The sequence below is a fragment of the Argiope bruennichi genome, chromosome 4 (genome assembly GCF_947563725.1).
Source record: "Argiope bruennichi chromosome 4, qqArgBrue1.1, whole genome shotgun sequence".
NCBI classification, from domain to species: domain Eukaryota; kingdom Metazoa; phylum Arthropoda; class Arachnida; order Araneae; family Araneidae; genus Argiope; species Argiope bruennichi.
In genome coordinates, this window is record NC_079154.1 from 63,293,159 (window position 1) to 63,306,756 (window position 13,598).

Below are 13,598 nucleotides of genomic sequence, written 5' to 3' on the forward strand. Positions count from 1 at the left end.
TCTTTAAAACAATTCTGAACAATGATTAACAACCTGTTATGAGCATCATGATGTTTTTTTTAATACGACATCGTTTGCAAATTCCATACGTGATTTGAGAATAAAAGGTCATGGTGAAGGTTAAAAGGTCACGAATGATCCTTCTTGAAGACGCGCAGTATTAGCCTTTTAACATTTTTTTTGTATGTATGTATGTGTAAACGATGTTGGAAAAAAATTATTTTTATGAAAAGTCCAAGCGAAGTATTTTTTTTATTATTATTTTCTTATATAATTTCATAAAATTGTTCAATAACAAAAAGAAACAGATGAAAGTGGAGCCAAATTCGATGGAATTGGCTTTTAAGTATAAAAAAAAGGCTTAATTATAATTTATAAACCAGCAAAAGTGGCCGCCCTGAAACTTTATTGCATAATCTAAAAATAATGTGCTTATCCAACCCCCTCTTCAGCATATAATTATGGACACTGGATAAAGTCACGAAATCTTGCATGCCATTGGTGTATAATAGTTACGAAATATAGACCTTTGACCTGAATTAAGATTTTTACTGAATCTACCATGATAATATGTATTTTGGACACCTGTTGCAGGCCGATTGACACCAAAATTTTACACAAAACGATAGTTGGGGTCACAAAATAGGATACCGAATTTCTTTGATTTAAATCATTGAGTTGTTGCGTTATAACGTTTAAGTTCATGCTAAACTATAAATTGACTGATGATGAACCGTTTGGCGAATTTGATTCAAACTTTGATAAGTATTTATATTTTAGATACCAATATATATTGTATCTAATATTTATAGTATCTATATTTTAATATCTGTAGTATAAATATATATTAGTATCTATATTTTAGATATTTTTGTACCCACATTTTATCTACTGGACTCTTTGGGTTTAAACTTAATTCAGTTCACTTCAACTTGAACAGCCAGACAAACATACTTCCTGCGAATGGATATCACTTAAAATTTCATATAAATCTATAAATTTAGTCTAATGTCCCCATATAAAATTTCATTTGTCTAATTCAAAATGTTTTTGAGTTGTTGTGTTCACAGACAGACAGACATAATGACAAAAATATTTTTTCGGTGTCAAGGGGGGGGGGGTCTAAATCGTTGAGATTTTTCAAATTCTCGAGTTCTAATTTTTTTGACGATAGCAGTATTTCTTCTATACTTCATATAAGAGAAAGTAATAAGACAGGTATTATAGGTTGTAAAGCAAAGGTCAGACGAGGAAACTGAGACATTTTCTTGTAAACACAAAAAATGAGGGATTTTGAGTAGTGAGAGTTCATTCATACCTAAAAAGAAGCAAAATAACGATGATGAGATAAATTGCAATTATTTTGAAGTAGAAAAACAAATAAATGAATTTTAAAGAATGATCAAATCGAGAAATGGCCAGTTTCTTTACATTATATAAAACGCAATTCATAGTTTAATCATCTTAACAAAAATCATTAAATATATAATCGCACCTAAAAATTCAAAATACGAATGTGTATTAAACAGAAACTTACTGATGATTCTCAGAAAATAGACTGATGTTAATTCAATCTGTTCCCACTTTTACTTAATATAGTTCTTCCTAAAAGATTGCTGTTGCTCAAGATGGATTAAAAATATAAATTGGTATATAAATTTATCTTATATACCACGCGTTATTTGAGATGTACCAACCACAATGGCTTTTTGTTAAAGTTTAGACTTATAGGCCATGAGTACTCAGAATTTTATTTTCACAGTCTCTCACATGAACGTTTTGGATTAACTAATATAATGAAGAAAACCAAATATGCATCTATAAGGCTGTTTCTGACTGATCAAATTTCAAATTTTTCATAAAACATCAAATTTTAATTTGTGATTTTTGAGATTAAATCGTTTCACATTCGAATTATCATTTAACATGCATTCGAATAGATAAACTAAAAGGACGACCAACTTTTTGAAAGATGTGGCTAAAATTTTGGAAGGTTTTAATATACAGTTTCACGCTGATGGTAAAACTGAGTATTAAATTTTATATATATTATTTATTTATAGATATAGTGTTCGATTGCAATAAGACATAAAAAAATTATCTCTTAATAAATTTAATTCGAAATATGATAGAATTCTACAAACTTGGCGTTCATATTTCATCCACGTCAAATTTCATAGACATAATTCCAAAAATATGTTTTTCGAGCTCGGAGAAGTCTAAAACTTGGAAATTCGACAAAATATTGATATCGAATTTTTTAAAATTTACAATAATGCGTTCTCCTGTATGAGAAAATAAAAATAACTACTCATGAAAAGCTCTTAACCTTATATCATCTTGTAGCTAACTTTTCTAATGAATTTTAATCATGTTTCCTTACAGTAAAATTCGGAATTTTAAATAATTAACATCAAATTTCTTTTTACTTCCAATGTGTGTTTAGCTATTTTAAAAGCTAATTTATTTCCCTTTTGTATTAACGGAATGCCATCTTATTCCTTACAATAATTAACCAGCGACTCAAAGGTCATTACTGTCTGCCAAGATAAGCGAGGGTTAAAACCAACTTCCAGAAATATATTCAGCATCTTCACCAATCACTTCAATTCATTTTCAGCAACTTTGAATGAATAAATTTTGGCATTTAAAGGAAAAAGTTTTTTAAAACTTTTATAGACGGTTCAAAATTTATTAATCGAGGTCGCGATTCCGGAAAAACGTTGTAAAGATTATTTGAGCTCCGAAAATTATTACATCAAATTCTATGTTCTTAAAAACACTCAAGTAAGAAACTTTTCTATAACCACTGCAAGTAAAACCACTTTGCTATGAAGCAATGAAATGATTTCTTTAATATTTTAAACTGAATTTTCGAATTTTTTATCGTTATCTAAAGCATATTTTTATGCGTTTTATGCGAGTGCGTTGATAATACATGCACCGACTGAGTTTCCTTTTTTGTTTGTAAAAAATTTTACTTTATCTTTTATAAATACTCCAAGAAGTGAGTTACGTTTTATGTGGCAAAATAATAAATTCGTGTTTTTAAGAAACCCTGGCTCTTCATTTTTAAGTGTGGTTGACAACAAAAAGGATCTCGAAATACAAAGTCACTTTTCATAAGACGTTCTACATTTTGAAATGTTAATTTTAATTTGTAATAATTTAATTTAATTTCTATTGTGAATTTAACTTTTGATTTTAGAATAAAATATTTTCAACGATTAATCAAATGATTAATCATCCTTTGTCAAGTTTAAAATACAAGCGAATAACTTCGGTATATTCAACTGATTGAAATATGCATCGAAAATATAAATGAAAGTTTTTCCAATTATTTTTATAATAACGTAGTAAATCAATGAATTCAAAAGCATTTATGTAAGATAAAGGAAGCCACACAACACAATATTCCTTATAATAATACTATTCGGTAAACATCCCTTGCTATGAAACTGCTATTCTCCTTTTGAGTTATGGATTATATAATGAAATATGAAGGGCATTTGGGTACCCGGAAAACATGTTAGAGAAAATACCACGTGGTTACTGTAAAACAAAACTCAAATAAATGGTGGAAAAGAATTGGAAAAATAATGAACCGAAAATGACTATTTTTACTATTAATGTTACTTAGCAATGTAACTTTAAAAATATATTAAAGAATTAAATCAATTGTTTGAACAATCAACATAAATTACTTATCTCTGTCACTCCTAATACTAAAAATCAATGCATTGATCAATGCATGAATGTGTTGACATTCTATAGACCAAACGACAATTGTGCTTGGTATTTACTTACAATGGAGGATAGAAATGTGTAAATCGATAAAACGTTTTTGAAATTTCAATTATTTTTATCAAGTTTAATTAATTTCATCAAGTTTATCAGTTTATGGTTGTCAGTCAGATCGATTAAATCTTTAAGTGGTTGACAACAATCTAAATGGATGTATTTTGATAAATGATTGCTGGTTTTGAAATATTAATTGGTGTCAAATTTTGGATTAAATCACTGACTAATAGCATATCTGTCTGCTTGTCTATCCATATCTATGCATATGCGAATATTTACAAACAGAATGAGAGAGCGAAAAAATTTTGAAACTGTTTTGTCATGGGAAAATGGAAAATTTTCTTATCCGATTCTTATCATCATTCAGTGAAAATAAACTATATACATTGCGGATATATATGAAAAGTTGAGGAGAGAACATTCGAGGTAGTTTTATCATATAAAAAGATATATAAGCAAGCGTATTATTCTTCAAAAAGTCGCAGATTCAAAATAATATATAAGAAAATAATCTATACTTATAATAAAGCTCAATGTGTGTGTGTGTGTTGGCGCTCTACAGGCCAGACCATTTAACCTACAGCTACCAAATTTGGCACGTGTATACCTTGGAGGCCAGAAATGTGCACCTGGGGGTTATTTTTTCGAATTTTTAATTAGAATTTTATTTATTTAAAAATTAAGCGAAATTTTGGCGTGTTTTTGATATAACTTCCGAAAATATTACCGCACAAAAAATATTTTTACATGAAGTTAACGATCAAAAATTTATCTTTTAAATGATACCAATGTTTTAACCTTAAAATTAAATTTCTATTTTTAATGAATTTTTAAATAAATATTTTAACTATATTTTTCAACAATTTTTTTCGTACAAAATAAAAATAAAATTTAAGCCGCACGAGCACGTTTCGCATTCATGGGAAAAAATTAGCTTTTTTCAAAGTGTTGCCATCACATTGATTAAAGCTCCAATTAAAAATAAATTAAATCTTTTTGGAAATGAAATCTGCAAAAATATAATTCTCGGCACGTGTCTGTAGGAAACGAAACAAATATGAAATATTATTTTTTCTAAAAAATAAATTCAAGAAAAATTATTTTATGATCTTTTACACTCTCTATATTATTAATCCAATAAATCAGTTTTATTTTAAGGCAAGTATTGTTTAATATGAACAGGATATCCATTCAAATCAGGGCCACACATCTAATTTGTAAACCTTTAGTAAGACACAGATCTGCTAAAATGGTCTAAATGGAAAATGATTATATTTTATGTAACTTGATTCAATAAATGCTCTAATAAATAATGAATTTTTGATTTTACATAAAGCTTTTGCTGTAGAAATCACGAATAACAAAATGTTCTTGAAACACTAATATTTTAAATAAAAAGAGTTAATTTCCAATCAACTAAATCAATCACTTAAACTGACTGATTTATGAAAATTTGAATATCACTATTCAATAAAAAAAGGATAACTTTAGATTTTCCATCGATCGTTTCAAAGAAAATACGCCAATCAGCGTGCAGGTTTCTCAAGATTAATTGGCCTAAAATTATGAAAATGTTGAGTTTTTCTAAATTTTTAACATTCAAAACTTCATAAATAAGTCTTAGTTGATCGTGGAAAATAGAAACATTCATACATTTATTTAAAATTTGGTGTGTCCAGAATATTTCTCAGAATCTGATAGCTTACTGCATTAAATTTAGACTTCATACTTTTTGAAATATATTTATAGGCCGGAACAAAATATTTTTATTGATTTCATTTCAATCCTTTTGAAAGCAAAACTAAAAACTGAATTTTATGCTGAATCTGAGAAATTTTTGTTGAATTATTGTTTGAGATATTACATAAATTATTAAAAATATTTTGTAGTTCAAATAAGACTTAAATACCGAGCGATTCTGTTTGCAACACTCATATTCGATAATAATAATAATAAATAAATAACAATAAAGATGATAAAATAAAACGCTTGGTTTTATTAAAAAATATCTTTATATTAATTGCAATTTCATCATTTCCACTTTAAATTAAAGTTGAAGTTTTACCGGAAATGACAACAAATTAGGAAAATATATATAGTAAACTGAACGAAACGATCTAAACAACAGTATAAGTTTGGTATGACTATCAAAATTTGAAGATTAAAAATGTTTTGTTTGAGAATCTATTAAGAGACCAGTTACTTAAAATATTTCATTGAAAATTGTAGCGGGAGTTAATACTGGCGAACCGGCTGGTCGCCAAAGGCGGCTAGTATTAGATAAATCCATAGAGTGTCAGATGTTATTCTGACCCTCTATGGATTAATTCTGTCAGTAATGTGATGCGAAAGTTTGGGGAGGAGCTTGTCATAGAAATGTCGTCCTCGTCATCTGGCCCTTTTCTGAAAAATGAGATCTTACACACACAAAAAAAACATTTTTTTTTATCAATAACTATTAAGGCCTTTTTCTATCTGTTCTCGTGTTGGGAATGTCATATAACGACATCTCGTAAATTGTTGTGAAACTTGCATTGTTGCCATAGGATGATACTGGTAACTCAAAATCTTGTGAGATGGCGCTGATGGGTGTATTTTTTTATTCTACTTTATAAAAAAAAAGATACATAAAAAATTTTTTTTGGAAAGAAATTTTACAACAGAATTTAATATCTAGTAAAATTAAGCAATGAAATCATTTAATATTCTGAATTATGCTGCAGTTTCTTCCAATCCGTTCTTCACCAATAATTTATACAGATGTGTTTTCAGGTGCTATTTTTCTTCGGTTCCATTCCAGATTCCCACCCTCTATTTATGTATGGACCCAATGAATGTTGCACTTCGGAAACATAAGGTTTTCCTTCAGGATCACTTTTGACTTCGTCAGAAATCCCATTTCCTTTCTCATTTTCTAAAACAATAAACATAAATATTACATTTAAAACTGAATTAACATAACGTCTATAGAAAACGAAATTCTATAGTAGTTTATATGATATGAAATTTTATTAATTATTTTAATTATATGCAATTTTATTAATTATTATATTTTTCTTCAAATTCTACTTTCTAAAAGTTATAAAGAATGTTGAAGGAGTTTGAAAGATTTCGAGACAATAATAACTAAGTTTTTATAATTAACATTCTTGTCATTCCCTTTCAATGGAAAATTATGGATATTATAAATACGAATTTGTTTTACTCGTTATCGTCACTCGCTATTATAAATAAAATTTTATATCATTTTTTTTTTAAGTTTAAGGAAATTTTAAGGAAAAGAAAACATTTTGGGTATTTTAAAAAAAAACATTTGGTTTGGTTTGTAAATTCTCATAAAGCTATAAGATTTAAAAAATTGCTTGTAGTAACAGAGATTTTGATTTTTAATAAAGATAAAATTGAACGATATAAGATTTTGTTTTAATAACATTCCATAAAAAGTTTTTTTACAATATAGTACCGATTTTTCAAAAGAAAATGCATTTATTTACTAACATATTGTGAGCATTTTGGGAAGAATTAATATAGAATTTTACTTTCATGCATACACAATTTATATACTGGATAACTTTGAAATATTCATTTGATATTAAATAGCAGTGATCTTTGTTATATTTTTGATTCAATATTTACTTATTAAGCTTAATCATTTGTTCACAAATATTGAACCATAAGGAAGATATTTTCCAAAGTTTCATGAAATTAAATTAAATAATTAATTAATTCTTTATTAATAAAGTTCATAAAAATATTCCAATCCTAAGTTGCTGTTGGTATATCAAATATTTAGCAAGTCTTATGATTAATTCATTTCATCTTTTTAATTTAGTTTTAGGTCAAAAAGCAATGCAGATGCGATGTTTACTATCCTCAGTCGAAAATAGAATAGATTTTTTTAAGACACATTCCATTATGATGATAAGTTCGTGATGATGTTATACATTTATGTTAATATTTGCTCACACTTTTTATTATTAGCAAAAAAAAAAAAATACAGTGGTTGTAGAAATTTCCTGTACACTGTCGAAAGTTTCATTTATACTTAACAAAGATAATCAGCTTCAATGCTATAAATATTTGGCAACAAAAAAAAATACTGTCGTAATTTTTTTTTTAATTTTGTGATATCCTAGACAATAATTTTAGTTTTCGATGTTTTAAAATAACGAGTCTTTCTTCAGAAGTAATTTGAAAATATACTTTTCCACTAAATATTAAATTTTCTCTATAAAATAATTTTAAAAAATCCAGGGAATCAAGATATCTCCCTAAGTTTTTTTCTTCTTTTAAACATAATTTTAGAACAAGATTTATCTAAAAATCTACAATATATGTGAAACATATATTGTCTACACTTCTTATATTCAAACTTAATGCATATAATATTAATTATGGATGCCATTTCAAACAATAAAGTAACAAATAAATCGACTATAACGATCGACTTTTTATCGAAAGGAACAATTATTCGTTATACAAACAATGCATCCCGAATTCAGTGGAACTATATTGTAATTGCAACTTTAAACAATGAATATTTGGTTTCGTAAAATTTTAAATGTCGTGTCTTAAAAGTTTCAAATCGATAATCGGTTTAAACAATCGATTTTTAAATCAATTCGGAGAAATGGATAATATTTGCCTGCTTCAAAAATATAATTTCTGAAAATTTGCGCAGCAAAAATTATGCAAAATAAAAATGTATTTTTATTAAAAGAAAATTCATTAGAGAATCTTTTATACGTTCTAACATTATGAACCTTTTGAGATGTTCATTGTTTAGCAGCATAAAAGAAGCGAGCTGACTTCTGTCATATGGAGTAAAATGGGCAAAAAAATATATATTTTGTAATATATTATTGTTTGAAATGGCATCCATTTGTTACTCTATTGTTTGAAATGGCATCCATAGTTATGTTATATGCATTAAGTTTGAATATAATGGCACAGCATATGAAATTCAATAGTTTAAATCCACAAAATATATTAAATGTATGTTTCATCAAAAGTAAGCATATATTAGATTCACTTCTCTATTTCAGACTACTTTTCAAAAAACAATATTTAAAATTTTTCAGCATCGAAAAAGGTTAGCATTCACACTTCTTTCTTGGAAATTATCATTCTCTTAAATTGATCAGCGTTTAATTTAATTAAATTAACGTCTCATTTAAAAGGAACACAAGGGCTATTTTAGAACGGACCCTGTAATTTTGTATGCATTCTACCAGTCAGGTGATGAAGACGATATCCTAATTCGCCTCCCCCATTACGAATCTTCCACACTTCATTGAACGAAGGGCATTTGGCTCAGGCAATATTTCTAAAATTAATCCAAGTTTTTTTTTTTCTAAAATCATTTCAATCAAAGCTTCAATCAATTCAATCATTTCAATCAATCAAAGCTTCAATCAATTCAATCATTTCAATCAATCAAAGCTTCAATCAATTCAATCATTTCAATCAATCAAAGCATTTCTTAAAATCATTACCCTTCAAAACGTACCTTATCAGGGAGCTAATGTAAATGTCCTTTTTAATTTTTGCGTAACTTAGTGATGGAAATCGACTACGCAGATATCGAAATCTGCGTCTTTTTTTAATCGTCCATTTAACAAAATTCAGTTACGCCTGCATGCATGAATGTATATTCCATATCTCCTTCTAAACGACTGAGCAGGTTTCAAGCAAATCTTTCACATTTATTCATTAAGACAAGATAAAAATTACTTCCACTTTTCATAGGGCAAAAGTTAATTAAACATTCAATCAATTAAAAATTAACCGAAATGTTACAATTTATCTGTAGCAATTTCGGAACAAATACTATTACAAGAAATATTTCAATACCATCTTAAAGTCAAAATTTTTCCATTTTCAATTATATAAATTAATTTCTGCCTAATATTTCTTTAAACTCATAATTTAAAAAAGATTTTACCATATTAAAATTAATTTTTAACTTGAATTATCCTATCACTTTTTTTTAAACTTCTGTTTTACTTTAACACGGGATTTTTTCTTTTTTTTTTGCTAGGTTGTTATTTATTTCAAAGTATTGGTCTAATAATGTCTAAAAGCAAAAGTCAATCGCTGAAACCAAATCAAAAGCAATAAAGTCTTTCTGAGCCACAGAAACAAAAATCAATGTTATCCACTTCAGGGCATTATAAAGTAAACAGTATTTTGCAATTCTTTCACAGAAACCTTCACAAAAAAATGTATACCATCATAAAATTAAAAGTGTTTTCTTCTCGACAATATCATTTTCATTTTGACGTAATTTTACTTTCAATTTTTTTTATTAATTCTTTAGGATTATAAATACAGATGATTTTGATATAAGAAAATTTGTGGTAGATACTCCTTTACTGGACAATGTTAAGTCTTCAACGAAAACACTATCACTATTTCTACCATTGTTTTTAAATTTCTATTTCATTTCAATGCATAGACCTTAAAAAGAGATTCTGTACATTATAATATTTTATACAAAAGATATTTCGCTATTAAAAACAATGTATATCAAAGAATTCAAATTCTGAGAAATGGCAGATGTATACAATCGTAAAAGTAATTTCTTAAATTTATTGACAAGTGAAAAATGTTTACTAATATATTCTTTTACAGCTATCTGAAATCTGTAAAAAATACTCAATGTATATTGAAATACTGAAAATTCACTAAGACTCAGTTTTCCTGAATTAAATACTACTAATCATTTTTCTATCATAATTTCTCGAACATATTTTTTTGATTTCATTTATAAGACAAACCTACTACTTACCTGAATATTTCCAAGGTTCATTTTCATTTCGCATATCTGAGGCGGATGGATAATCATTCAATCGTACGTCAGCAGGACTTTTCCTTCCAACTAAAGTCGGTTCGTTGGTTTTGATACTAACTCGAAATCCATTTCTATCTGCGGTATATTCAACTATTCTGAACAACCCTGAAATATCGGTGTACCCGTAGTATCCTTTGACTGTTCCATTTCCGTTTGATTCTTCATCTCGATGATGTGTATTTCCTTGATCGTCGACTATAAAGTAATTGAATTTGTAAGGTTTCATGACTACCTACAATGAAATGGCAATTAAATATATAGATATAAAAATTCAATAAGTTTATAAATTATTCTAGATTCAGTGTACATATTGGTAAAGTTTAATAATTTATGAAACTTACTAGAAATAAAGACATTTAAAAAAGACAGAATTTGTGTGTGATGATCAAGAAATTTAGGGCTACATTGTCAATAATATTGCAACGTATGATACTTTCAGCAATTAATTTTGAAATGATCAGTCTTTAATAACTCAGGAACCAGACTTAATTTTTACGAGTTTTGGGTTAATTCAACCTATTTATACACTTCTTTTTGTTGTTTTTATCGAAATCCTTCAGTTTTGAGCACTTATATGATCCCATTAGTTCAGTAAGTTAGTTTTTGATTAACAACCAATTTTGAAATTATAAAAAAGGTTGTTTTAATATTAGGCGATAGATAATCAAAATGCAACTCCGAATACAACTCCTTTCTCCAAATCCTTTGAATTTGAAGGGCTTAATATGCATTAGGTCTTGCTACGGTTGATATTTGTCAAAATTAAATTCCAAACTTGCCACCATTCGGTTCCTATTCAATTAAGATTTCATTATCAATTCACGGCTACCTATTAAAAATATATGCAGTTAAATTCATATTTTTACTAATCAAGTAATATACGAAAAATCTCGGAATTCTTTTCTTAAAAATATGGTGTCGATCAGTTCATGTATACAACATTCCTATCAGATGAATCGAAACTTATGTGAAAATATTTTGTGGCAATGATTCAACTTTATTGTAGACTTATTAAAAAAAATTCATTTGCTCTTTTCTATTAGAATAGCATCGCATTATAAATAATAGAATATTAAAATTTTTGATTATAAATAATTTGAAAATGAAATCCTTACATCATGGGTATAACCACTTGATGAAGGTGAGGTCCTTTGTAAGTTTCTTGGTGTGGCTAGTAGATTAGATCTCCTTGAGTCCAAGTTGTTACTTCCATAATTCTGGGAAGACAATGCAGGCACTGCTGCCGATAGTATTATTGAGATATAACCATAAAATACCACCATAACCATAACAACCTATAAAATATTTTATTAATAAGATATGCATAAAAATTGATTCGTGATTGCATAGTTAATATATATATCCATGTTCATTCATCAATGGTCGTTTACTTTGAAGTACTATATTTTATAGAATATCTTCTTTTACCGTGTTCTATATAGAGTTCTATTTTCTTTCTATTCAGTGAAATACAGCTCGCTGTGACACTGCCTGAACAAGTCATCGGAAATTTCTTAAGAAAATATTTATCTACACTATCTCTATAGAAGCTCGAAACTGCAAGAGAGTTGACGGTGCAGAATTTTGTGACAAATTGACCTTTGGATCATGTCCTGTACATTTTCGTCGAGATTTATATTTCTTGCCTATCTAAATGACAACGCCATTTTTTGATATTATCCAGCATGTTCTTGAAATCAACTACGAACCATTATGGCCCAGTGGCATGGTGTATTGTTAGACTGAAAAATTGTATCGTTGTTTGGATAGAAGAAATTTAAGAATATGGACAAATAGTCTCCAAGTAGTTAGTCATTGGGGAAACAGTCCACACTATAGTTAGCGCCAGTCATATCTTTCCATTATCTGGCTGACAGCTTGAATCCATGGCCTGGTGTCTCCGCCGCACTCCACCATCAGCTCTGAACCCTTTCCTGCATGGGTTATGAAATTTTTTGATATAAAATAAAACAAACAAACATAAGGAATGGGATTAGTCGATAGTCTGAACATTGATTTGACAGTAAAATTTTTGAAACTCGTTTCCTTCTTCAGACAGAGAGTCCTCATTTAGAGACATGGCCGTCTAGAACGATCAATTCATAAGAAAATCTTCAGAGATGGCTATATAAACTTCTTATTACAGTGATAATAATTCTGAATGTGTTTAAATATATTCTAGGAAATTAAAAACTTGCTAATTTGTTGTTGTTTCTTATGGCACTTGCCATGAACAAGCCCGCTGTTACGAAGACAGCGATTTTAAGCTGGTGTGTGTGTGTGGGGAGGGCGTCTCGTGTTTTTTTTTAGTAACGCCAACTAGGGCCAAGAGTACGACTTAGCTACTCACGCATCACATTTGCTTACACAACCTCTTTTTACTGGGTGGCACATTCACAGATCTCACAGATAGAACAGATAAAGAACAACCATGCCCGAACCAGGACTCGTATCCATGACGCCCAGATCACGGGGAAGAAGCGCTACCCCTATGCCAGGACGCCAGCACTTTCTAATTTAAATGCACATATTTTTGATAAATATTTTTAAACTAAATATAATATAAGCAAATTAAGAAAAAATAATTTTAGTTTGATAGAAATATTACCAAAAATTAAAATTAATGAACTGATAAGAAATATAAATAATTATATTTACTTTATTAAAAATGAAAGCATTTATGGAGATCCAATATATCAAATAAAAAAAGGATTAAAAATTAAAAATACCTATTATTTTGTAGAAAATGGTAGAAACAAATTTGTGTGCAAAATTATAAATTAATATATCTAAGATATTGGAAGAATATGGTTATGAAATTACAATTTTGTTAGAATTGTAATTTCTGTGAAACTAAATCATTCCTATAATAAAATTTAAAAATAGGGTTATTTTAAAAATAAAATCTATTTCATAAAGAAAACCATGTTCCATGGAAATGCCA

At 28.0% G+C, this 13,598-nt stretch overlaps 1 protein-coding gene across 1 annotated transcript; it reads right to left on the reverse strand.

The window, feature by feature from the left end:
- Window positions 1-6,483: 6,483 nt before the first annotated feature.
- LOC129966329 (uncharacterized) lies at window positions 6,484-11,943 on the reverse strand. Its single transcript, XM_056080749.1, has 3 exons — window positions 11,770-11,943; window positions 10,592-10,886; window positions 6,484-6,715 (listed from the first exon to the last, which is right to left on the reverse strand). Exons 1-3 carry the CDS (start codon window positions 11,941-11,943, stop codon window positions 6,570-6,572), a joined length of 615 nt encoding a protein of 204 aa, XP_055936724.1. The 3' UTR covers window positions 6,484-6,569.
- Window positions 11,944-13,598: the final 1,655 nt, after the last annotated feature.

Coding starts and splice junctions, on each gene's coding strand:
- LOC129966329 (XM_056080749.1), bottom strand. CDS start 11,943: ATGGTTATGGTGGTATTTTATGGTTATATCTCAATAATACTATCGGCA. Junction 10,887..11,769: donor CAAGTGGTTATACCCATGAT/GTAAGGATTTCA, acceptor ATTTCATTGTAG/GTAGTCATGAAACCTTACAA. Junction 6,716..10,591: donor TGAACCTTGGAAATATTCAG/GTAAGTAGTAGG, acceptor TTATTGTTTTAG/AAAATGAGAAAGGAAATGGG.